Source organism: Annulohypoxylon maeteangense (genome assembly GCF_022496945.1).
Source record: "Annulohypoxylon maeteangense strain CBS 123835 unplaced genomic scaffold GGS22scaffold_13, whole genome shotgun sequence".
In the NCBI taxonomy this organism is placed as follows: domain Eukaryota; kingdom Fungi; phylum Ascomycota; class Sordariomycetes; order Xylariales; family Hypoxylaceae; genus Annulohypoxylon; species Annulohypoxylon maeteangense.
In genome coordinates this window covers 142,268-168,139 of record NW_025953260.1, presented here as the reverse complement: position 1 = coordinate 168,139, position 25,872 = coordinate 142,268, and the positions used below count along the sequence as shown (strand labels likewise).

Below are 25,872 nucleotides of genomic sequence, written 5' to 3'. Positions count from 1 at the left end.
CGGCTCTTGGTTGTAGGGCGGGTTGTTTCTTTGTGCCTTGGGTTTAACAGCGGCGAGTTAGCCACTGACACTCGGGTAGTTTCCCAATTGTCAAGCCACAAGTTGACAGTCAAGTCGCCAGTCAAGCAGAATAGAACAAAAAGATTGCCCAACACAGGAGTCGAACCTGTTGCCTCCTCATTTACTTCTCGTATTTATTGGAGGATACTAGTGAGGCGCTCTACCGGTGAGCTAGTCGGGCCACATCATCAGCAGAATCCACTTTGTTGGTCTTGCTACTGCTGGCTGGATGATTTTTTCCAAGCTATGATTAATTATATCCATTGAGACCGACGCGTTGACCAAATAGTCCCAGCGAATGAACTCGATTCTCTCCGTCTCTGAAATGGGCCATCTACAATCTCGAATCCGCAACATCCATAGGTACTCGTCGCCGCATTTGCTGCTTACCCACATTCTCTCGCTATAGTCCATAGGCATAGATATGATTCCTGATTGGTTCAACTCTACTAAAGATAATTCTGACATTGGCCAAGACCTACGATATACCCTCAATCATAACCTATAGCAGCATAAGCGTTGATCCCACAACGTTCAGTTCATCGCTTGAGACATCCAAGGCTCTGAGTCTCAGCATTAATTTTTTTAACACCGTGTAGACTAAGAGGTACGAATTCAGCCCTATTCCGGCTTGGCGTTCAGCTTGCTTGCTCTAGAGATTGCTGAGTTCATGTTGAATTCACTGTTTGCGGAATTTGCAGCGAAATTCCGCTATACCAATATGTCCATTGTTCGTAGGCATCCTATCATAGAGTTAGATGTGTACTAAAAAGAGACTTGGGGGTCAAGTACCAAGATCTACTTCAGCCCAATCTCTCAAAACGGGTGGCGTAGGAATCAAGGATAGGCACTCATCTGAATTTGATTGAGTTCTCCTGCCGGCTCATTTGTTAGCCCCCATGAATGTCAACTCATGGGGTATTCGAACTTGATCATGCTGTTGGCATATGAATTTTCATGCTGCATTATCAACGCAGTTCTAGAGATCGAACCTCGAAACTGCAGTCAAGTAGATACCTATGTTAGAATCACCCTCCGGCAGCTTCCCGTCATGCCGGTCCCGATCAATAGTTTGTCCTACATCGCCGTAGGATCTGACTTGCGTATGAGACAGCCCCCGGAACCCTATCCGGTCCCAAGTACTCGCAGAAATCGATGTGGCATCGTTGCAACATCCGGTCCGCCCTGTTTTATTGGATATACCCTGCAATTGGCGTGAGGATGTGATTGTGGCTGCTTTGTCCCGAAGGATTTTCGTATGCAGGTATGCGTTGAAAAAGCATGTCATTCTGCAGCTTGTTCGCTGGAGTCAGGGGGTAATCGGGGAGGCGTCAGATCTTAATTTTAGCATAGCCGGATTAAGAGGAAATAGCTCTTTGGCTACTGTCATAGGATAATGGTCTTCACTTATACCCCTATTTGGAAATGTGATGTTAGCCTCTTAGGCATCTCCTAGGCGAGAACACCCAATTGAAGCCAACCTCATTCCTTTCTTTTGGTGTTATACCCAAGACCAGGTACCTCCTAGGTACCTAGGTAGGTAACTCAATTTCAGCCAACCGGGAGTTAAGACTGACTCTGACTGGGCGATGATGGAAATCTTAGTTCTCAGATTAGTCTCCCCAACCACCCACGTAACTCAGTTGCCACAGTTCAACTCGGAACTTGCCACAGGTTATACAACATCCACATCCAAGTTACCTATATCTGAATCAAGGCCAATCATCTCTACCATTTCTTTTTCAGAGTCCAACCTCACTGCCTCATCACCAACATCAGCCATAAAAGGATGACCGGTCAAACCCGGACTATTCAAGATGTAGTCGACAAGTCAGATCCGGCGTCGATATGCCGGTCCTTGAACAAGTACCATTGCATCTACATCTTCATGATAATGATGTAGGTAGATATTAAAATAGATGACACAGACTTGTCAACTTTGTTGTCTACCTAGTAGGTATCATGTGAAGTAGTCACGTTGACTTCCCTGATAACGATCTATACCCATTTATACTCAGATGCATATACTTCTATAGATCAATGGACGTTCATTTAACTCGGGGATAACTTAAAGCCCTAATCTCATCTAGTGTAACCTGGTCACATGTATGTCTAGGTCTTCATTCCCTCGCATCGGGAAAGGAGTTCAGCATCATTTGGAGACCTCAACATACTAAATTCTAGCATACCGAGTTTTCTCCTGGACGAAGCCGCGAATCTATACACGATCAGACAAGAGGGTATACGTGCATAGCCTAATGATCACAGGGTTGCCTAGTAGGGAAATTCATAACCATCAACATGATGCATCGCCGGGATAAGTGAAGGTCTGGTGTAACGCGCCAATCGACCCTACTCCGTGGGTGGCTGTCGTGGCTGTCGGAATAAACGAAGTGTAACGGCAGTTGCATACCTCTAGAACGTTATGTCATCATACATCTAGCTGCCGGATAATTCTAGCCCGAAGTTGTAGGCGTACACCACTCTGTGGGAAGTTGAGGATGTATATGTAGAGGTATGTAGATACCAGGTAGGGGGTAGGGGGTAGGGAGCGAGGTAGGGAGGTAGAAGGTAGATACCCAGTACCTACCTAGTAGGTAAGTAACTAGGTAGGTATGCCACGAATAGGGAAGAGACGGGCGGCTACTCGATGGCTTCTGGGCAATAGGTACCTACCTAGGTACAGATAATAGGCACAGATAATAGGTATAGGACTTCTAGTCTGCGAGCGGCCAACTGCGGAACATACCTTGAGAGATGTCTCACATGAGCTCGAGCCGCCAACATATTTACCACCACGGCATCCAGAGCTGCGGTTAGAATTCAGCTCAACGTGGGGGACGGAATCTCCATGTTACATCCATTGGTTAACGAACATGCATGCTACACTCCTTCTCATGTCTCGCAGAGTACCATGGTCAATATCTGATGTACGTTCTAGGCAGCATCCGTATAGTAGGTAATATAGCGTCGTCTTGTAATATCAGGACAGCCAAGTAGACTTGGAAAATTGCCGCGAGAACCCGCTTCTCCCGTCACGAAAAAGTCGAGCTTCGACTTAGTAATTCTTGTCGCCAAGCTAGATGCCCAGCGCCTACTTTGGTAAGTATCTGTCAACTGGCAATACCCCTTTCGCGGGGTCGGTCGAGTAAGGGGGCTTAGACGTGGACTTAGTGTAGACTTGGAGACTGAGTTCGTGAAAACTTGGACTACAAACTTGGACTTAGTGTGAGGGGAGATTTCTATCCAGAAGAGACCCGATGTGCTGCGTCCATCACGATGACGATCCGTCGGTATAAGTAACGGAACAGACTCGAACGTATCCGGACCGTGCTGCGGTCTCATAGGCTCGCCGCATGGTTCCCGAGTAAATCGTCTCGAAAGTATGTGCGACTCTGACTGGGGTTCGATATTGGCTCTGGGCTCGAATTGGCCGGAAAGAATAAAATCACGGGTTATATGCTGCAGCGTGAGATGTGAATTTCTCCAATTTCCCCTCGTCGAGAAGTCGGCCGTGCATCTGGAGTAGCACAGGGAGGATCGTCTTGTACCAATTTCGTCGGCAGTTCGCTGAGACGTGATATTCGAAATGGCCGGATACGCGTCGCCGATCGACTCGATCTGGAACAGGAAGCAGGTCGTCTACTGCTGACGGTGGAGCTTCAGGATCGAGGATTTTAGCATCATTTAGCGTGCCTTAGAGCGCCCCAGACTCTTGATCGACTGCCATGTTTCCGGGTATGATTGGTATGGGGAAAAGGCCTGGGCGGGTTGAGGACGAGAAGCCGCCAACCCTACGAGGAAGAACTAAAGTTGGTCAGCCGAAGGGGTCAGCGCCGAACGCTAAGGTACGGCATGGAGACTATTGGTTCAGGCTACGCATGCAGCGTGCTTCTCTCGGATACCTGCTAAGTAGGTAGTTATAGACCCAACGACAGAAACGAACTATAATATCCGCCTCGAAAACTGCGGGGAAGCAGGGTAGGCATGTAGATTGACGGGTATTTGACCTCACGGTCCCCTCCCCCGCATTTTGGCATCCGTCTTGCATACGAGCTCCTTCTGCTAGTGGCCAATGAGCACGTAGGTATAGGCAACGCAACCTGGGGTAGCAGACTAAGTAGCATAAGTAGCATAAGTAGCAGACTAGGAAGACAGGGGTACGAGGGGCCACAAGGCTGTGAAGAACAACATCCCGAGCCTCACCGAGATGCCACTACTGAGCGACATCACATCGACCTGCTCTTACATGTCCTCTTACGTGCCAACCTAAGCCGGAAACCATGGATCGAATACCACGGACGAGTCGCGTCTGGTGACGTGGATAAACTAGAACTAACACTTAACGTAGGGCGACGTAGAAAGCCGAACCCGGTTGTTCCACGTCTGGTTGGATGAGACCCTTCGCTTGTGCCGTTGGGATTTCCTGGGCTTTCTTGGATTCGCTTTTCCATCTTATCCGAGCAGCTGTCTCGGCTGGAGTCACATATGCAGAAGTGTTGCATCGATAGATATCAGATGACCACGACAGTGAGTTGGCATGCCTGTCAAATAGATACTGGGATGGAGGGGTCGTTGGGGGATTTCTACTAGCAGTCAAGCCTGGATGCACGACCTAACCTTAGCAGCAATGAGTCGTCATTGGCGGCTTCGTACGAGATATCCAAGGGGAGGTGCCTTGATGCCTGGGATCTCCTAGGCTCCCCCTAGGCTCCCCCTCGTCCCAAGTATTTGTAGATCCGGCCATCCCAGTATCCCACAAAGCATAAGAACGCAACCATCACCCCCCAGAGTGGTTTCACAACATGTTCTCCAAGATTTTCGGCTGGGACCAGAAACAACAAGAAGATATGAGTCCATTACCTGAGGAATTCGATATTATCGTGTGCGGAGGTGGCAGCTGCGGTTGTGTCGTGGCAGGACGGTATGTCCTCGTCGTTGTCGTCGTCGTGAATCTATCAGCAGGAAATCATCTACTAACTCTGCTCTGCTCTGTCCAGTCTAGCAAATTTGGACCACAACCTCAAGGTTCTCTTGATCGAAGCTGGAGAGAGCAACCTCAACAACCCATGGGTATTCAGGCCAGGGATTTACCCCCGAAATATGAAGCTGGACTCGAAAACGGCGTCTTTCTATGAGGCTCGTCCGTCGAAGCACCTTGCCGGGAGGAAGGCGGTGGTTCCATGCGCCCACGTCTTGGGAGGTGGCTCTAGCATTAACTTTTTGGTAAGCAAAGTTTTCGATAGTTCGCGGATGGGGAACTAAGTTTTAGTAGATGTACACCCGTGCGTCGGCTTCGGACTATGACGACTTCCAAGCCAAGGGATGGAAAACAGAGGACCTGCTCCCACTTATGAAGAAGCATGAGACCTACCAACGAGCATGCCACAACAAGTTAGTTGACTAGAATCAGCAATTTCTGTCTCGGACAATACTAATTAGCGAAGGGAGGTCCACGGATTCGAGGGACCGATCAAGGTGTCATTCGGAAACTAGTAAGTCGAGTACCTATCATAGACCAGCTTAGTGTTCCTTGATATTCCTTGACGTCGCTTGATCCTGATGTCGCTCATGTCCCTTGATGGCCATAGCGCTAACCCCCCTTCAGCACATACCCCGTAAAGGACGACTTCTTGAGGGCAGCAGAATCTCAAGATATCCCCGTCGTCGATGACTTGCAGGACTTATCTACCGGACACGGTGCCGAGCATTGGTTAAAGTGGATCAATCGTGACGTATGCTACTTACTCTTACCCCTGACTCGCTACCCCTTTTTGAGTTTCGATCGAGAGTTGACCATCCATGGATACAGACCGGACGACGTAGTGACAGCGCTCATGCATATGTCCACTCCACCCGTGCCGTCCACAGCAATTTATACCTTGCTTGCAACACTAAGGTCGAAAAAGTCATCATCGAGAACGGCAGAGCTGTGGCGGTTCAGACAGTGCAGACCAAGCCGCTTCACCCCAATCAACTAAAGCCTCGCATTTTCAAGGCACGCAAGCAAATAGTCGTATCCGGAGGTACCATTTCGTCACCATTGATCCTTCAGCGATCCGGAATCGGTACGTGCATTGCGTGAGAGCGTACTAGGTACCTAAGTATTAGTCCTGACTATTTATAGGTGACCCCGAGAAACTCAAGGCCGCCGGTGTTGAGCCCAAAGTCGATCTCCCAGGTGTTGGTCTTAACTTTCAGGACCACTACTTGACCTTTTCCGTATTCCGCGCGAAACCCGAAACGGAGAGTTTCGATGATTTCGTCCGAGGCGACCCAGAAGTCCAAAAGAGTAAGTGTGGGTGGGGCGATACGTTGACTTCCTAAGATCCTAACCGAATCGCAGAGGTGTTCGACGAATGGGCGTTAAAGGGAACCGGTCCCTTAGCTACGAACGGTATCGATGCTGGAGTGAAAATCCGACCGACTGAGGCGGAATTGAAGGAGTTTGAATCATGGCCCCACCCACAATTCAACGAAGGCTGGAAGTCGTACTTCAAGGACAAGCCCGACAAGCCTGTGATGCACTATTCCATCATTTCCGGGTGGTTCGGCGACCACATGCTCATGTGAGTGAAGTTGACTGAAAAACGATGACACTTTTTCCTAACCTTATTGTGTAGGCCGCCCGGAAACTTCTTCACGATGTTCCACTTCCTGGAATACCCCTTTTCTCGAGGATTCGTACATATTAAGTCAGCCGATCCTTACGAGACTCCCGATTTCGACCCGGGCTTCATGAACGATGAGCGTGATATGGCACCTATGGTATGGGGTTATATCAAGTCTCGAGAGACGGCCCGCCGAATGGACGCCTACGCCGGTGAAGTCCAAGCGATGCACCCATTCTTCGACTACGACTCGCCAGCTCGTGCCAACGATATGGACCTCGAGACCACCAAGAAATATGCGCTCCCCGGTAACCTAAGCGCTGGCCTGCAGCACGGCAGCTGGAGTGTCTTCAACCCGGCGCCAAGCAGGACGGCGGAAGCCAACATCTTGAACAGCAACAAGGCAGATATCCGAGAGGAGCTTAAGTATAGCAAGAAGGATATCGAGGCAGTTGAGGAATGGGTGAGGAGGCACGTTGAGAGTACCTGGCACTGTTTGGGCGTAAGCATCTTCCTTCGTTTTTTCTCTACCTTTTCCCGAAATCGATTAGGGCTAATATTTCCCAGACTTGCTCCATGGCCCCGAAGGAAGGCAACAGCATCGTCAAGCACGGTGTTCTAGATGAGCGCTTAAACGTACACGGCGTCCAAGGACTGAAGGTCGCAGATCTCAGTATCTGTCCCGACAACGTTGGTTGTAATACGTAAGTGAAATGTCATGCTTGTGATCCAACCATCCCTAACAAGAACAGATATTCCACCGCCCTTCTCATCGGAGAGAAGGCTGCGACGCTGGTAGCGGAAGACCTCGGGTACTCGGGCGAGGCTCTCGACATGAAGGTACCAACGTACAACGCACCCGGAGAGATGACTTTGCCATTCCGTCTGTAGAAGTTTGTCGATGTAGCTGTGATCTTCGCGATCTTGTAGTTGTGATCTTGTTTGGGTATGACGGGTTACGAGTTTCATATCAGATTGGAATCTCCTCTTAGGTTATCCTTCTGATTCTTTCATATGTATCATGTCTTCAATAGCACCTAGGTTAATGAATGTAACATACGAAGTATCGAATTGTAATCGCCAATTAGCACCCAATGCGGTAAAAGCCGGATCCTGCATTGCATCGCTGCAGTGTCACCACGGTTCTTATCGTCTGAACCGGGGTATTATCGAATTGTGTTTGACTCATTAGTGAGAATAGCTTGGCATGGTGACGATAGCATCGGTAGAAATGGCATCATGGCTGCTGGGAAACCAGTCGAAATGTAGAACAAAAACTGATTAATTTGAATATCGCATCGATTGATGCTGTAAAGTTGTAGAAAGAGGGAAGAGCATGAGATTAAGATTCGGAAGTAATGTACTCCGGGACTCTGTGAACGTACTTCGTACCTAAGTCTTCAAGAAGGTGCGATAATATAAAAAGGGGTCACCAGGCAGCCCCAGCCCCAGATACACCCCGGGTTACACATGGCAAGGATCCACCAATGAACCACAGCTATGGGCCACATACAGTGCCAACCTTATTTCACTGTATTTCATCCACTGTAAATATTGGTAAGCCAAATCGTCGTCCAGCCAGCCTTTGGGCAGCCATTTAGGGCTTCGTACATGAATATTTAACGCGACGATCTCCGAAAGCGAAAAGTTTTCCTATAGTATTCCCGGAACGGGAAGTTGGCGTTCTGAAGTAGTTCCGATATCTGCACATCGTCGCGCTGAAGTGTAGTCCGACCGCAACTACTGTATATGACTCATTATTAACTTTGTGGCTGCTTAGCAACTTGTTGAAGGAATCAACATACATAAATCTTTGTTTTCCATGGTAATTCATTGTGGGTAAACCAATCAGGTCCAGTGTTTGCAGAATTTTAGCAAATCACCGAGTACTTCTTCACAATGACAATTACCAACTCACCTGATGAAAATGATATCAACAAGGCCGACGAGGTCAACAGTGACCCTAAGCAAGCATCAGCCTCTGCCAGCGAGGTCACTCCGCTCTTAGCTGCATCTCCCATAGCTACGACAGCTGATCCTAGCGTCGCCTCGGCCGTCGTAGGGGAGAATGAGCCACTCCTCTCTAAACCCGATGAGAAGGAGTTACCCAAGTTTCAGATATTGCTACTTTGCTTCGGGCGGATGATTGAGCCCATTGCCTTCTTCTCCATCTTCCCATATATAAACCAGATGGTGCAGGATAATGGACAGCGTAAGCTCCTTTTCTATCGTCTCCATCATCTCCCTCATCTGCTCCATCTGCTCCATCTGCCTCATCCCGCTCCTCACCCCTATCACCATCCCAAGACACAAGGCAGACAAGGCTAACCCCCACCAGTGGAAGAAGCAGACGTAGGCTTCTACGCCGGATTCATCGAGTCCAATTTCTCGCTAGTCCAAATGCTAGTAATGATGTTCTGGGGCCGAGCAGCCGACCGCTGGGGTCGCAAGCCCGTCCTCGTAGCCTCTCTAATCGGGTTATCCATATCGACATCTCTCTTCGGCCTCTCCCGGACAATCTGGCAGATGAACCTGCTGCGTTCTCTAGCCGGTGTGTTCGCCGGAACCATAGTAACCATCCGAACCATGATCTCCGAGCACAGCACCGCGAAAACGCAGGCCCAAGCCTTCAGCTGGTTTGCGTTTAGCGGGAACGTAGGGATGTTCATCGGGCCTCTGCTCGGAGGTTCGCTCGTCGATCCCGCGCACCAGTACCCGCGGGTATTCGGGGGCGTCAAGTTTTTCGAAGAGTATCCTTACATATTGCCATCGATTGTAGCCGGGTGCATCGGGTTGGCGACCGCACTCGTAGCCGCATTGTTCGTCGAGGAGACGCTCAAGAAAGATAAGCGAAGCCACCCTAAACCCAACCCCACCGACGATGACGACACCGAAGCAACAGCAGGCGCTCCCAAACGCGCCCCAATGAGCACCCTCGAGCTCCTGAATTCCCCCGGCGTCAAGATCGTCCTCTATAATTACTCCCACGTAATGCTTCTCGGCTTCGCCTACACAGCCATCGTCCCCATATTCTGGTTCACCAACGTTAAGCTCGGAGGTTTCGGTTTCAGCCCGCTACAGATCTCCCTGATGTTGGGGCTAACCGGCATTTCGCAGGCCACATGGCTCCTATTCATTTTCCCACCGCTGACGAATCATCTCGGCACAAACGGCGTGTTGCGAGCCGCCGGGACCGCGTATCCATTCTTCATGGTCATCATGCCATTCATGAACTTGATTCTATACCAAGACACACCTGCCGCGAGAACTGTGTTCTGGATCGTAATGCCCATACTCCTGGTTCTCGGATCAGGCGTCAGCATTGCCTTCACGGGAGTCCAGCTCGCGCTCAACGACGTCTCTCCTTCTCCGGAGACTCTCGGTATGTTAAACGCGATGGCCTTGACGGCCATGAGCGGTCTACGCGCTTTCTGCCCTGCACTCTTTTCGAGTTTATTCGCCGTCAGCGTCAAAAAGCATCTACTTTGGGGTTACCTAGTCTGGCTTATCCTCGCATTACTAGCTGGAGGCTTCACCATTTCGTCGCGCTTCTTGCCGCAGACTAGCGAGAAGGGGTATGAACGTGTGGCGACGGAGCCTGAACAAGAGGATGAGTGATGATAAATTCGTGTGGAAAAGCGTTTGAAAAAAGCTAGAGCTCATCAACTTTAGCATAGGGATTCGAAGGATTTCTACCTAGGGAGTTTAGAGGGATTTCTAGAAATGTAGGCCAAGGCAGCTAGGGCAGCTCGGGTAGTTTCCTAATGTGAGACACGGGCTGACGGGCACGATCTGGTTAATGTAGGAGGTCGGTAGCGTCTTGGACGGTCTGGGCGGATTTAAGCCAGCCACTGCATCATGAGGAATTGCCACATTTCTGGGCGTACGTTCATAGTATCCGGTCAAATTAGGTGTTGAGCTCACTGAAAAAGTATTTGGTATTTGTTCAATCACGACTGTCACTTTTGACATGGTTGCATGGCTAATCGTACAGTATTAAACACGGTAGCGAGTACCTATGTATTTACAACCTAGGGGCGCCACCATGCATCCAATTTGATGCGTGGCATTCCTACTGCCCATTCAATCCCTATTCCGATTACTGAGCCATCTCTTCACGATGAATTCCCGAACTTTGTACCGTTTCAATATGTCCGTCGCACCAAGACCCTCTTCAAACGGAGGCGGTATATCGACGTATGCTAGAACCAAGGTCTTCAATGCCGTAGCTTGCACACGGTTGATGGTATGAAGCCAGTGCCAAGACCTATGAGGGGGCTGACGACCTTGAGCTTTCCACCAAGGATCAGTGTAAGCCGGTAAAACAATGACCGCGAACTCAGCATGGGAGAACACTGGCCCTTTGTTGTATAGCATCCAGTCTACACCAAACTTGATTCCTGGTCGCGTTACCCAGCCTAGGGAACGAAAATGGTGATAAGCGGCATAATGCATGAGGAAAGGATCATCCGGTTGGAGATCCGCCTGCCTTGGAGGGATGTACGATGTCTGACGACAGAGCGTAAATAAATCTGACGAAGGAATTGGTTTACTAGTCGCTGGATCTAGAATTGTTAAAGCCCCTAGAGCAAAGACGAGGTAGAAAGCTTCCTCAAGACATAGTTGAAGATGTTCCTTGTCCACTAGCTGACCGTCCAACTCGGAGCTGGTCCTGGAATTGGCCTTGGAATTGGTTGTGCTTTCGAGAGACTCCGGCAAACCGAGCTCTGTTGGCTGAGGCTTTGAAGAAATTCCATTTGCCAAGGTGCTGTCTATGCTCCCGTTTGACTGGACACTGTGATGAGGACTTGGTGGATCGGACAATTTGAAGGTTGTTGATTCGATCGTAGGCGAGAATCGCACTGACTTACGTCTTTTGGAGGTATTCGTAGGAGTGCGGGGGCGGGGCGGATGTCCGTTCATTTCTGACGGTGGCGTAGTGCCATCTTCAGTGGAAGACACCCCAGTAGCAGCCTTCACTATTCCATTACTTGATGGCGATGTGGTGCCATTTAAGGCTGGTGCATCGGTGGTGGTGATTGCATTGACGCTATTTGTACCATTCGCGACGAAGCCCTGAACCGAATCTGCAGTCACTGGGGTGTTGAAAAACATAGGCTTCAAGTCGTCGAGGGAATTCGGAAGAGCTAATAATTCCATAGGACCGACCGGAGCAACCCAAGCTTCTAGGAGTCTAGTCCGTTCGATCGCTTCTTGTTCCTTTCTGGCACGGTCCCATTTCATCAACTTCCGCTCTTCTCGCCTCTGGGTAGTCACATTTTCAGCGACGCTACCTCCGTGTTCACCTCTTCGAGCCTGTTCTCGCCTAAACCAGTTTGGCTCGCTTCGGCTGTAGTTACCTTTTCCAAAGAACCCTTGCTCCCATAATGCCCGTACCGACTTGAGATCCGTAATGTGAACTGATCGAGTCTCGGGGGACCAGATGCCCTGGTAGATCACTGAAGGTTCAACTGGCGGTGGAGAGACAAGCTGGCTCACCCAAGCGTATACGGCATGGAATAGCGAAATAGGGTTATTTGGGTAGAAACTGGGTAGTGGGAATGTGCGGATTGGGGCAGGAAGGGCATATATCTGGTGAAGTGGAACCTTCTTGGGGGTAGGAGGACGGTGACTGTTAGTCTTCACTTCCTTCACCTCCTTCACTTGAGATGGAGTTGATGTGGTTAATTCTACAGACGCGGGAGTAGCATCATGTTGGTTCGAGGTGGCGGACACGATATTTGGTGTGTCTGCCATGACTGTCTTTCATCATGTCGGCCTACTTTAGGGTTGTTAGTCGTGTTCTCATAACCTTTCGGATGAGGTTGCGAGAATGAGAAATATTTGGTTTTTTTTTTAAAAATAATAATAAAATTGACATGATCAAATCGCTCAGATACCGTTGTAGTCTATTTGGGCACTCATCGAGACTTTTGACATCTCTAAGATCCATAATAATATGAGGTTGTCATCACCGCGACTGATACAAAGAATACATCTCATGCTACACTTGAACCCAAGCCGAAGTTGACCATGGGCCAATTGTGACATAGCTAGAATGAATGAAAGGTGACTCACAAGAATGTAGAATTTACCTATTAAGTAGGGCCATTCAATGCTCGTCAAGTAGCCTTGACTGAGCTTCTCTCGTAGACGAAGAGGATGTGACTGTAACAATTCAGGAAAATTGTGACTTGAATTGAAGTTCAAAAGGTGAACACTAAAAAAAAATTGAATGAAATAATGGATCCCATCAATTGGATTGTCGGCCCGGGATGATCCGCCCATCCGTACAAAGCACTATCAATTTTGAAATTCGCTTAACGGCGGGGCATTAAGCATGTGGAGCTACCAGGAAGCCAAGTACCTATAAAAATAGGAGATACATCCATGGATATTATGTCATCAGTGTAATTTTTTATTAGCGGGCCTCTCAACGAACTATTTTCCTCTAAACTAAATCGATAATGCCGAAGTGGATTCATAGATTTGACAACCAACGCTACAACGATGCTTGACATATGATCGTCACTTATCGCAGAATGTTAGGAAATAACTGTGGCCTTTGAAGATGAGGATTTTCTCCATCCTGTCCAACGGCTTCTGTCTCTCATTCAGCTAGACTTCTATTTACTCTTCGTAACAGCATTCATTCGTTTCAACTCATCTGACCTCTGTATAACCTCTTCGCCTAACCACTTTGTCCATTCATCTATTCACCGAATGCCCTGTAGTTAGACTCACCATCCTGTTTGACATGTCCCAATGTTCTCTACCGTAACTGAGGTATTAGGCGGCGTCGGCATCTTTTGGGGCTTCTTCGTCGTTCTAGTTCAAGCTATTGGAAGTTACAAGATGTAAGCGCTCATGAATATATTCTGTCTACAACAGCAGTAGCAGCAGCAGCAGCAACAACAGATCTAACTAGAGCCCAACAGCTTCCGTAATTATTCATCAGTCCCGCCCGAACCGGTCTCTCCACACCTACCGAAAGACGATGTGCCTCATGTAACCATAATCCGACCTGCCAAAGGCCTCGAGCCCGGTTTATACGAATGTCTAGCCTCCGTCTTCCATCAGTCTTACCCAAAAGACAAGTTGACCATTTACTTCTGCGTATCGTCTAAGGAAGATGCAGCGTATCCGGTCATCCGAAAACTACTCGACAACTACCCTGACTTCGACGCCAAAGTTTTCGTTGAGGCTGAAGACCCTTACCTCCACGGCGAAGATGGTCATGTAGATAACGTCGGTCCAAACCCGAAGATCCGAAATCTGAGTAGAGCGTATAGAGAGGCAAAAGGAGATATAATATGGCCACTAGACTGCAATGTATGGATCGCGAGAGATGTGGCCGGTCGTATGGTTGACAAGCTCTGCGGATATCTGCCCAACGGGAAACAAGCCAAACCCTTCAAATTCGTACATCAACTACCTCTAGTCGTAGACACCGTCACCTCCATGAGCAGTTCAAACGCCGAAGGTCAAACACTCCTATCCGGATCAGCGGTAACGGGTGGATCCGACGCAGAATCCAACGTCGACGTGCCGACCTCCATCCTCTCCAGATCTCTAGCCCACGGCGGAGGTCGACTCGAAGAAATGTTCATGGCCACAACCCACGCCAAATTCTACGGCGCCATAAACACCGTCGGCGTCGCCCCGTGCATCGTAGGGAAGAGCAACATGTTCCGCAAATCGCACCTAGACCGCGTGACCGACCCGGCCCAAAACCCGATCTTGACGGGAAGAGCCGCAACTCTGCCCAAAGGCCTAGACCACTTCTCCCTATTCATGTGCGAGGATCACGTCATCGGCGACCTCCTCTGGCGGTCCGACCTGCCGGGCTTCGCGAATCACGGACTCGTCTGGGGCGACTTGGCGATCCAACCGATGGCAGGCATGTCTGTGCCTGCATACGTCGCACGCAGGGTGAGATGGCTGCGGGCTCGGAAATGGACCGTGCTGTCGGCCACGCTAGTGGAACACGGCGTGGAGAGCCTCGTGTGCTGCTTCTACGTGTCCTTCGGGCTGACGACCGTGTCGTGGTTTCACCAGAACCTTGGCGTCCCACAGACATGGCGCGCCATGTGGTATTTTTGGCTCGCCGGCGTCGCGGCTTGGATGCTCGTCGACCGCGTCGTATTTAAAAAGCTGCACGCCGGCCAGAGCATCCACGTGGACGAACACACGCCCGCGTTCGCGCGAGGTTTCAGCCACGGCGGGGCGGAGAAGCGCCGATTCGGCGAGTGGTTCCTCGCTTGGTTGGGACGAGAGGTTTTGGCTTTGCCTATCTGGACCTGGGCCGTCTTCCTTGGTGCTACCGTGAATTGGAGGGGTAAGCGGTTTCGCGTTCGATCAGATATGACCGTCGTCTCCATCGATGCCGATGACGAGGAGGAGCAAGGTCTTATGGAACAGGACGGACACGGCGGTGGCGGTCGCACGTCGACGTCGAGTACAAGAGGGAAGATAGACTAGACCTATGATACCCCAGCATGACCTATAGTAATTTATAATCTATTGCATCCAACGATGACGACAGCCTGGATCTATGGATCTATCACGGCCTATCGTGTGTGGCCTTCCCCTGGTAAGGTTTCGGCCCAGGTGTCTGGGCCTGACGATCTCGTAATTAGGGATTTTATATTACCCCTCGCATTATCTTGCCGTCTTGTCATCTTACCATCTTGCATGAAGCATGAAGCATTCAGAAGTTTATAGAATTTACAGAAATAACCAACCCGATAACTTTCACCTTCGCTCACTCATCCATTAACTCATCCACTCACCCATCCACCCACTCATCCACTCACTCATCCACTCGCACAAACACAAACATATGTAACATGCATGAATCTATTGAAATCGTAAAGTTAAATGATCCCTATTGGTATATCCTTCTCGTATGCTGCCGCGTCCTATCTATATGAGCAAAGTAGTAGTAAAGGTATTCGCATTCAGATCCATTCGCATGGCATCCCGTCAAACCCGTCAACACGGGCCAAGATTGATTTGAATAATGCAACGCTTACACGAATAAAAATAGTAGTAGTGATACAGCCTGCCGACTTCCAATTCGATGGGTAAAAATACTTCCCAGCCAGCGAATAATTGCGGGTATGATATATGTCAAGATATGTTCCCGATTCCCGCAAATCCCATGTCATCATATTCCTATTCTTTTTACCCTGGTATTTCCTAAGCCCGACATGACTAGAAAAGGCTAAACGGTTGTTGGGTATCGATTTTAAACTTGGAACAGGTACGGAAAACAAAAGGAAGAGAAAAGAAAAAAATACTACTCCGAAGTAGTCCGACGTAGTTGCAAAAACGAGAGTCAGGGGAGGGTGATCCAACTGACGGTGCAGAATGTGTTGAACATGTGAACATGTAAACATGTAAACATGCGAACATGCGAACATTCGAACATTCGAATATGTGAACGTGTGTTGTGTGTGTATCTCTCTCCCGGTATCCAGCCACTGTGCTCGACATAATTATCCGTGAGTGCAAACAGGTTTGAAAAACGTAGGTAAGACGAGGAAGGATGCGGTAGCAAACGTCAGCGTAGCAATCATCATAGTCCCATCATCTCGTTCTGGCCAAGGAACGTCCTGGCCAACTCGTCTCCGCCACGTTCGGCCTCCTTCATCCAGTGGATCGCGACGCACATCAGAGTAGGGTCGCTCCGAACGTCGCCATCCATGCTCGCATCTTGCATGCCTGAGGATGCCGGTCCTGCCGCACCTAGACTGCTTCGGCTCCGGTCGGGCGCGTGGCGTATGCCACTTCCGGATCTTGGGCCGAATTTCTCCATCACCGCCTGCTTAAATACGTCCCGCGGCTTCGACAGAGGAAGAGTGCTCCTCTCCACCAGCTCGGGGTTGCTAAGGTTGAAGAGCGCCAGCTCTCGCTGAGCTGTTGCGTTGCCCTCCTTCGCCGCTATCGTGCACATCTTCGCCACGTCTCGAAGCGAATGAAGTTGGGTCGGACGCAGCATCTCCGGCGTTTCGTCTCCACCGCCAGGACGTTTTCTCGAGGGTGTATGATAATTCAAGATCTCATCCGCTACCTCGACCATTGTCGTGATGACATCTTGCTTGAGCGAAAGCGCTACTACTACAATATCCCAAAACGCCTTGTTACGATCGCCGTCTAAAGTTGAAGGGGAAACAAAAGAGTTGATGAATTGAAGATCACGGAATAGCGTCTTCGGTCGGATGCCTGCGTCTTTGAATAATGATCTAAGCACTTTCGCAATCGCGTCCGTATTAGCTGCTTCTTTGATAGAAATGACAGAACGCGCATCAGAGTTTTTGTTCGGGCGAGGGAAAGAAAATAGGTACGACTGGAACGGCTGGGCGCGTCGTTCTCTAGGACTGTCAGGGCCGGCTTCATTCGGATCGACTCTGTCAGGCGTGCTAACATCCTCGTCGACAGAGTGTCTCGAGGCCCAACGCGAGCGACGCCCACCGTTGGAAAGAGATGCGGCAATAAGATGCTCTAGTTCGAGAAGGGCATTGAGTTTGGTATATGGGTTTGGATGGACGGCAAACATTCCCAGGAGTCTCTGGTATGCCTTCGCATAAGGGAAATCGGGCGTATCCCTCTTCTTCGAAGATTTTCCACGAGCCGACATCGTGTCGCTGGTAGCGGAGCTGTCGTTGCCTGGTCCACAAGCACTATCAGGTCTCTCCGGGACTAGATCTGGTCTACTCGCCTCTCCCGCTTGTCTAAGGTTGCCGAAACTCTTCCTCTTTTCGATCACTCTCTGCTTTGAACTTTTACTCATACGATCCCTCTTTCCTGAAGGTCGTCGTGTCTTTCGTTCCTCGGCGTCTCGGCGTTCAATGCATTCTTGTCCGAGACCGCCAAACCAACCATCCGTTTCAGAGCCAGACGAAAATACAAGACTACCGAGTTCCGAGAGTAATAGACTAGTCAGCGTGTGACGAAGCTCGGTGAGGAAGCGCTGTTTTCCTTCGGAAAGACGGCGCAGGTGGACAGTTTCATTCGAAGATACCGATGCTCCAGATCGGGAAGCGGAATGATGAGATGGCAAGGGTTGGTGGTTTGGATGCGACGATGAGAATGTGCTCGAGAGATTTGTAACGCTCGTCGTCGGTGATTGGGCACGCGAAGTTGCTGAGCTAACAGTTGACATCGTTGACTGGAACGGAGACCAGAATGTGGATGTCGAATCGATGGCATGGATTGGAGACGAGGCTCCGAAATAGTCGTGCGCATCGAAGGTATCGGACAACGCAGTACTTGCTCGTGAGAAACTAAACCGGCGCGAGTCAAGAGACGCCTGGCTAGTATTGAATGCGTTCAAATTTCTTAGGTCTCGAGCCATCGAACCCGGACGTCGCGTGGGAGAAGTATATCGCCTGTCATGTTCGCTGCTTATTATGCTGGCAGCGTCGTCGCCCCACACGCTTTCCCTATCTCGCCCACCGCTTCGGGAGCCTTCGAACACTTTGCGGTCTCGAGAGTACAGCTCGCTAGACCACAGCACAGGACCATCCACGATATTCTCGCCGACAAGCTTGGTCACACAACTGTCGACTTCGCAGCAGAAACGATGGATGCGTTCCTCCCCTTGACACATGTTCGGGTTCCCAAGCTGTTCTAACCATTTACCAGTAATCTCAGCCTGCGCATCGCTGAGCTTATTCGGTCCTCCTTGGTCTTCGGTAGCAGCCAACAGATCCAACATCTGAGATTCGTTTCGATAGATATACGCAGCAGCCGGCCCTCTGGCCAATTGGGCTCGGTTGCGTTGAAATGTGCCCCACTTCCTCGGCACGCCCATAATCTTGAGCGCGCTGCAAATGTTTCGAGTCTGCTCGTAAGGAGCCGAGTTGTGAACGTCCGTCACGTACCACATCTTGTCCCTAAGCGCCTTCAGCCGTTTCATCATGGTCTCGATATGACCTTCGTGACGTTCTTGACTCTGCTTTAACCATACCAACCAAGCATCGTATTCCTCGATGGCGGAGGCGGAACGACGGATAGAATCACGAGGGCCTCGAGAGAATATGTTCAGGAGCATCGCAAACCCATTCTTACGCAGAGAAGGAGACGCCAGAGCGTTCAGCTGCTGGAGAGTCTTCCAATAGAGGTGCGCCGATACGAAATCGGACTGGATGCGCGATTGCGAAGAGGCGGCGGAGAGCATCTTGATTAGTACCGAAGACTCGTGCTCACTTGCCGGCTCCTTACCTTCATTGTGGGAAGTTTCGCCGTCTGCAGGTCGTTTCGACTTTTGATCTTCGCACCTATTACGAAAAGGGTTGTTGCTACCCATAGTTCTCCCAGTTGTTATGATTTTATTTTTAGATCGATATTTTTTCAGGCCAGAGGCCCTGTTGCTAAACGTCGTCTTGGCACCGTGGTCTTCGAGACCCAGCGGGATTTCGAAATCTTCGACGAGCTTCAAGACAGAGTCTCGCAATTGGTGGTAGTCTTTGTCAAGCTCAGGTTTGTCGTCGGGCTCGTCATCCTCCGTATCACTAGTGGTGGAGGAATTCTCCTCCTCGGCTTCATCATCAGGATCATAAGTCATCTGTAAAGAAAGGCTATTCCCATCAGCAGAAATGAATACAACAGCCCAGCGTTCCGCGCAAGGGTGGCATTGGCCCGTCATGACTTCCGAACCTAGGGTCTGCTCCATCTCGTGCATCGCCAGCCGGAGACGGTAGCCGTCGTCTTCGTAGTTGTTGTTAGTATGCTTTGGCCTCGACCCATCGGGTAGGGGTGGTGAACGTCTCTGGGGGGTACCGCCTGCTTGATCTTCGAGCAGAGGCTCTCCCGAGGTGGTTCCCTCGCTGAAAACAGACGAAGCGCTCATACTAAGCACAGAGGCGGTGTCAAAGTTACTCCTCGACGTGCCTATAGATATCGGCTGCGAAATGGCAGAGAAGCCTGATATCGAGGGCGCGCCGGACCGGATGCTGCTCGAATGAGCGGATTGCGGCCTGCGCTCCGGGTAGAGCGCGTTGGTAAGAGTAGCAATGTCAGCCGGGCTGATCACCAGATAAGGATGAACCTCGACGGTCTCTCTCAAGGAGGTGATGGACCTGGCTGGAAGCAGCCTTCCAATCCTCTGGCTTCCCGACGGCTTGAAACGGCCCATGATATTTTCAATGTGGCCTTTGATCTTGGGAGGGGTTGATACAGGCTTCTGGGGGTTTCCGCTCGAGAGCATCTCCACGACGAAATGCTGGGCGAGCGTGGCAACCTGCTTGAGGATCTTCTGGCGGCCGTATTCAGTAATGTGGTATTCGGTCATCATGCCATAACTCTCCGGGTGAATGACAACAGCAAGCAACCAACTAGAAAAGATCCACTTGTATACAAACCATCTTCGCGTGGTATCGACGAGGCTGCGGGTGCTATCCTTGATCTCCAAACGACGAAGAATTTCATTTCCAAGTTCGATGACGCCTTCGGGAATGCCCGTCGCGTCCTCGTCGTCGATGATAGCAAAGAGATCATTCACGGCACGGTCATAGAACTCCTCAGCGGCAATGCTGTCCTTGGTAGACCAATCAGAAATGTTGAATCTCGTCCCGTTCTGATCCTCGGCTCGGTCGAGCAGGAACGCACCATCCTCGAGTATCTTCATCAAATACCATTCCATGTTAGCCCGTCCAGACCAATCACGCATAGCCGACCAAGCATTGAGGATCGAGATCAGGACTGGCTCGCTGGTAGACTTGGTGGAGATCAAGCGAGCGAAGGCGGTGGCCCATATCCCGGTTCGCCGCTTGTCTTCGGCGCTGTCCGGGCCGGCGGAGTTAGCAAAGCAGGTGTATATGAGAGCGGAGAGGGGATCGTGACGCTGGAAAGAAAGCAGCCGCTCGACGGCATTGGGGGTCTGCCCCGACTGTCTACTAGGGCCGCTGGAGTGCCCACGCCCGCCGGCGCGGCCGTGGTACGGCAAAACAGATTCTATAGGCTCCAAACCCTGATGAAAAGTAGTAAGAGCCTGGAGATCCGAAGCGTTCAAGGCACATAGCCGCGTGGCAAGGTAGTCCGGATTTGTCCGGATCTGGGTAAGAAAACCTAGAAAAGTTTCCCTGGCAGAAGCAGAAATGTCATTAAGGAAGGGGACGACGGAAGTACCAGGACCGACAGTCCCGGTCGCGCTGGGCGGAGGCACCAAGGTCTCGACAGACGCTACCCCCGACGATTGCAAAGACTCCATCTCGGGCTCCAAGAGAGCATAGCGACGGGTGGCGTCGCAGCTATTCCGAACATCGTGGATGGCACCGAACAGGTTAGCGAACGCCCTCTTGTCATCATTTCGGAAGCTGTCCGCCAGGTTGCGCAGCGAGGTCTCTCCGCAACGTGTTAGTCGCGCCGAGAGAGCGGTCGAGATCAGACTTCTCTGAAGACGGATCCGAGTATTGGCGCACTTGCGCTCCTGGTATTTGGACAGCCTAACCAGATGGGCAAGCTCTTCGAGGGTGGTACCTTCGGCTTCGATATTCAAGTAAGGGTTGGTATATAATGATACATCAGCCAAGAGAGGTCGCGGAAGCGGACCGGAATCATCTTGGTCTTTCAAAATGGGCTGCAGAGGGCTTGAGGGAGCGGGCGGGCTAGAGGCCGGGGACGGAGACGGAGGGGGTTTCGGCGACGGGCCTACGGGTTGGTCAATTACCGGCTTCTTAGGCGCACTCGCGCCGGCGCTCGGGTTAGCGCTCGACTGCTGCTTCGAAGTCGCATCGCGAGAGGTTTCGTCGCCGCCGCCGCCGCCGATCTTGCGGACGGATCCTGACGACTCGCGCCGGCGATGCCCGCTGACGGGCTTCGAAGGGCTTCGGGATCGAAATCGTCGCGGGCGTGACACTTCCGGTCGAGTCTCGGGAGAAGGGGTCGGGGAACGTGAGGAAGGATGGGAGGCGGTCGGGGACGCAGCTATAATCGGAGGCGACTGGTCAGTAACCTGACATAGGGAAACGGAGGTCGAGACTTTGGTTCCGGCACATCTCATCTTGGTCTTTTTCCGCCCGACTCACGTGGAGAAGAATGTATGCAAACGGGCGACGATAGAGATCGCTGCATGGAGATCATAGTGGGCGCATGTGAGGATTAAGTTCGCGAGTACGCCTCTCCTTCACCCCAGCACGACCAGCAGCACCCCCCAAAGATGAGAGCTGCTACGTAGCCACGATGTATACGATTTATTCGATCGTCGTTTAGGTCGTCGAGGTGCTTCTGAAATGTGTCATCTAGACACGAAGCAGCGAGGAGGGTTCGAGGGTTCGAGGGTTCGGGGGTATGATGGCTTGATGGCTTGACGACTTGACGGCTTGATGGCTGGATGTGGCTTGGTGTGAGCGAGAGCAGATTCGTCGGCGGATGTTGCGCAGATGGCTCAAGTGGGTTAAGCGTGGGTTTAAGCGTAGGTCAAGTCGGGTAAAGATTAGGAAAGGTATGGATGTCGACGATTATGGATGGGTGGAAGGGATGTACGGAAGTATGTATATGATATGCGTAGCCAGGTATGTAAGGTACTTAGGAAGAGTTGATAGGTCGACGGTCGATAGGTTGGTAGGGTGGTAGAGACCGTAAGGTAGAGCGTAAGGTAGAGGTTGGGCTTCAAGTAGTAGGAATATAATTAGATAATGACGGAGACGGAGAGCTTTCGGGCAAGGGTCTATAAATCGATACTAGCAGGGCTATGAGCTAGTCCCGTCGCGGTCGCGGTTCGGTTGATCCCAGATCAGCCAGGTCATAGAAAGTGAGTGTAATTATTGGGTAGCGTGAGCCGTATAAGCAAGCATCCTCGGTAGATAATGACAAGGTAAGATATATGTAGGTAGTATGTATGTGTATGTATGTCGATGAATAAATAATAAATAATAAATAATTCTCAGCTCTTCTCTTCAGCCACTTCACTCTCCGTTCGTTCTCGTTTGGAAACGTTGTTTGTTGCCTCGTCGGCTCCGGCAGCCCGGTATATAGTACGTATATAATTCGGGATAATAGGGTTAGATGGCGTGTTCTCACTGGACAGTGCCTAGGGAGGGTACAGCGTAGTATGTAGACAGATGCGAAAAGGGCACGTTAGAAAATGCAAAGACAGGCAGACAGGCAGGCAGGCAGGCAGATGGACAGATAGACAGACATGCAAAAAAGAAAAGAGAGTGAGGGAGAGAGAGAAAGTAGGTATGTAGAGAAACAACAATATGCAGACAACACCCAGCAGCAGCAGCAGTTGCAGAGACAGCCCTGATGATGTGTGATGTGTCTTGCCGACTCTACTTCTTTTGGTTGTCGACCTTAGATAGAAACCTTGTCAAACCTTGTAAACCTTGTCCAGCTGTCGAAGCATCCAGTTACACAACAGCATTTAGTTGTCGCACTGTCGTTGGCCGGCGTGGGGTAAGAACGAGAAGAACGAGACCGCTTAGTACCGCTTAGTACGGTCTTAGTACGGTCTACGTAGGCCACCTGTTAACTGTGTACCGGGGCAGCAAAGTATCGCGAAGAAGGGACGGCATTGGCGGCGTTGGGAACTTGGAAGTACCTCCAGGGCTACTAGAAAAGTTACTAGGCAAGTGACATAAGGCGTATGAGAATGGCGGTGGTAGGTGCCACAAGCCAATTTGCGCGGGAGCGGTAACGATTTGGAAAGTACCTCCACTATCGTGGCGTCGTGGTTACCTGCAGCTACATTCCCTGGGTGCGGTACTTACGTACTAGCCTAGAGATAGATACCTACAGAGGTAGGTACGGTAGCCCTGGAGGTACGGTATGTACAAAGTACACCTGATGGAATTGCCGCAACTCAATCGTGTACAGTACCCCGGGAATTACATACGGAGCCCACCCCTCCTTTTTTTCTTCTTCCTCCCACCGCCAGCCCCCATCGAACATTGCCCCCTCCGACGTTTGCCAAACATCAATGATTGAGTCAACGATCCAATCGACCAACCATCTTCGAGGACGGTCTAGTCCCTCATCTGGCGGGTGTACAACACACATGAGAGGCGACCATTATGACGATACAACACAACATGCACACTTCGTCAGGGAGGCAAAGTCGAGACCCTTTTTACTGGACAAATTCGACAATACGGAAATAATTGTGTCGTTGTCAAGATTACTCTGTACAGATGCCAGATTAACCTACCTTAGCCTTAAGGGATTGAGTCCAGCTTCTCGGTTTTTTCCTCGTTTTCCTCGTTCCAAGTTTCAAGGTTATACCATCCCATATTTGCCTTATCTCAGCTTTCCCTCCCCTCCCCCTGGTCATGTCATACTGCACACAATATCACATATGTGAACGCGAAGCATGCTTAGCAGAGCTCGAAGTCGAGTCCTCGCCCCGCGACTACAGCTACAGATACAGCTACAGCTACAGCTACAGTTACGGTATCTGGTATGACAAGAATGCCTCCAGCTAACTTTGGAAGTTTCGTGATTTTCATATCTTACCTCCAATCCTCTCTCGTCCTCCCCTCTTCTCTTCTCTCCAATCTCATACATACATCCTCATCACGATTGTCAATCTCGGCTCTTCACATCGGACAACAATGCGCAAACGGCGCAAAAAAGGAGGGGTCGTAGCCAATGACCCAAACATATATCGACAAGCAAGCTTCCAAGAAAATAACCGATCCCTCATAGCTTCTCTGCGAGGTACACGAAGAACAACGGGGAACGGAAGACGGAGAGAAACGAAATAGAAAGTCGAGAAAAATTCCTTTTTCGTTCCAGCATCGTCCATTTCATCCAGAACAGGTACACTTCGCATGACGGGATGCAGGAATCCATCATCTCACTCAGCCAGCATATACAAACATCCCGCTATTTCGCTACTTGTCCAGGACCCAGTAACGGTGGCCGGAGGATAGCCCTGTCGGCCAGTACGGTCCGGTATCGATCAGTACAATACCTATAGCCCAGCGTCCAGGCGCAGTGGTAGAAAACGGCTATCGGCTGGACGTGGTAGGTCTAGGAGTTTAGGAGTCTGGGAGTCTAGGAGTCCGGGAGGTCTGGTAGGTCCGGTAAGCCTGGTAGGCGAGGGTCGATGAGGGACACGATGAGTTGGCCTTGCATATTGCATTGCTAAGCTTCTTCGCCTTCCACGCCTTTTTTAAATTCCATGCCTACCTAGTAGGTAGGTACTTACCCAAATCGTCCGTCTGCCCTGGCAGTCCAAGGCTGCATCGCCCGACACGGCGGTCAACGATGCAGATCCCGTCGTAGCCTTTTGGATTATTTCCCGCCGGCGGCTCGCTAATTAAAAAAAGTGAAGATATGTCTTGCTAACCTACGGCGGTCGAGGGGAGCCCTTGGAGACCTGCATCTCGCCCAATCCCCTGCCTCCACGCGAGACGGATGCCTGTCGACTCCTGCCAACGCATCCAATTGCCTCCTGCATGCCCACAATATTCTTTTAACGCGACCACGACGTCCGCTCTTTTTCTTTTCAGTCATGTCCCTATTCTCTGGTCCCCTTTTTTATTATTTTATTATTTTTTTAATTTTTTATTTTTGGAGTTTCTTATTTTATCATTTTTATTTTTCCATCTTTTATTTATTTTTATTTTTATTCTTCACCCCAATCCAATCGCCTTCGATCTCCTTTCTCGATATCTTCGCAACCGTTGGCTAGGAGTACAAATAGTCCGTCGCGGCCTATTCGTGCCCTGCCCTTCGAACCATTGGACACAGATGCAATGCATGATGACCAGCGGCTGATTAACTCGATATCGGGCAACCACAAAAAGGTTTCAGGCATGGTCGTGTTAAGAGTTCCCAATGTAGCCCAACCAAATCCCACCCACGATCCTTCCTAGTCTGGAAACACGCGATACCAATCTATTCAGGTATCTGATTCCCCCTTTCAGCCTTGTACAGATCTCATTGCTGCACGTCAGTCGCACCATCCCAGCTTCTAGTGGAGCCTCACGAGAACGCGTTCGTCTGAGCTCAGATCCTGTTATAAGATTTCGAGTGGGTATAGGTGCTTGAGATATACCACTAGGTAGAGTTACTGGCGATATGCTCGAGATATAGTGGATGTACTCGGGATATACTGGAGATACTCGGGATATACTGGAGATGTACTGGGGATATGCTAGGGACTAGCTAGGGATATACTCGATATATTGTACTATATAAATCCAATCAGCCAACCACTTCCCGGGAAATCTAGTATACGCGCCCCAGACTA

General features: G+C 50.4%; 5 protein-coding genes and 1 non-coding gene across 6 annotated transcripts; 3 read left to right on the top strand and 3 right to left on the bottom strand.

The window, feature by feature from the left end:
- Nucleotides 1-145: 145 nt before the first annotated feature.
- GGS22DRAFT_t95 lies at nucleotides 146-241 on the bottom strand. Its single transcript has one exon. It is a non-coding gene; the product is annotated as a tRNA-Thr (tRNA).
- Nucleotides 242-4,910: 4,669 nt separating this feature from the next.
- GGS22DRAFT_180697 (putative alcohol oxidase) lies at nucleotides 4,911-7,562 on the top strand (the record flags this gene model as incomplete). The annotated part of the gene is made up of 11 exons (XM_047963795.1): nucleotides 4,911-4,984; nucleotides 5,061-5,286; nucleotides 5,336-5,454; nucleotides 5,508-5,555; nucleotides 5,669-5,795; nucleotides 5,873-6,128; nucleotides 6,188-6,352; nucleotides 6,407-6,629; nucleotides 6,684-7,173; nucleotides 7,239-7,375; nucleotides 7,424-7,562. The coding sequence occupies 11 exons, from the start codon at nucleotides 4,911-4,913 to the stop codon at nucleotides 7,560-7,562; spliced, it is 2,004 nt and encodes a 667-aa protein (XP_047816894.1).
- A 504-nt stretch (nucleotides 7,563-8,066) lies between these two features.
- Nucleotides 8,067-10,522, top strand: GGS22DRAFT_35115 (MFS general substrate transporter). The gene is made up of 2 exons (XM_047966878.1): nucleotides 8,067-8,883; nucleotides 9,010-10,522. The coding sequence occupies exons 1-2, from the start codon at nucleotides 8,571-8,573 to the stop codon at nucleotides 10,287-10,289; spliced, it is 1,593 nt and encodes a 530-aa protein (XP_047816893.1). The 5' UTR covers nucleotides 8,067-8,570; the 3' UTR covers nucleotides 10,290-10,522.
- Nucleotides 10,522-12,865, bottom strand: GGS22DRAFT_35198 (uncharacterized protein). The gene is made up of 2 exons (XM_047966881.1): nucleotides 12,750-12,865; nucleotides 10,522-12,453 (listed from the first exon to the last, which is right to left on the bottom strand). The coding sequence occupies exon 2, from the start codon at nucleotides 12,426-12,428 to the stop codon at nucleotides 10,755-10,757; it is 1,674 nt and encodes a 557-aa protein (XP_047816892.1). The 5' UTR covers nucleotides 12,429-12,453; nucleotides 12,750-12,865; the 3' UTR covers nucleotides 10,522-10,754.
- A 240-nt stretch (nucleotides 12,866-13,105) lies between these two features.
- On the top strand, nucleotides 13,106-15,287 carry GGS22DRAFT_35108 (glycosyltransferase family 21 protein). The gene is made up of 2 exons (XM_047966877.1): nucleotides 13,106-13,528; nucleotides 13,610-15,287. Exons 1-2 carry the CDS (start codon nucleotides 13,437-13,439, stop codon nucleotides 15,150-15,152), a joined length of 1,635 nt encoding a protein of 544 aa, XP_047816891.1. The 5' UTR covers nucleotides 13,106-13,436; the 3' UTR covers nucleotides 15,153-15,287.
- A 964-nt stretch (nucleotides 15,288-16,251) lies between these two features.
- GGS22DRAFT_180693 (uncharacterized protein) lies at nucleotides 16,252-21,678 on the bottom strand (the record flags this gene model as incomplete). Its single annotated transcript, XM_047963794.1, has 3 exons — nucleotides 16,252-19,601; nucleotides 19,635-21,390; nucleotides 21,631-21,678. 3 exons carry the CDS (start codon nucleotides 21,676-21,678, stop codon nucleotides 16,252-16,254), a joined length of 5,154 nt encoding a protein of 1,717 aa, XP_047816890.1.
- Nucleotides 21,679-25,872: the final 4,194 nt, after the last annotated feature.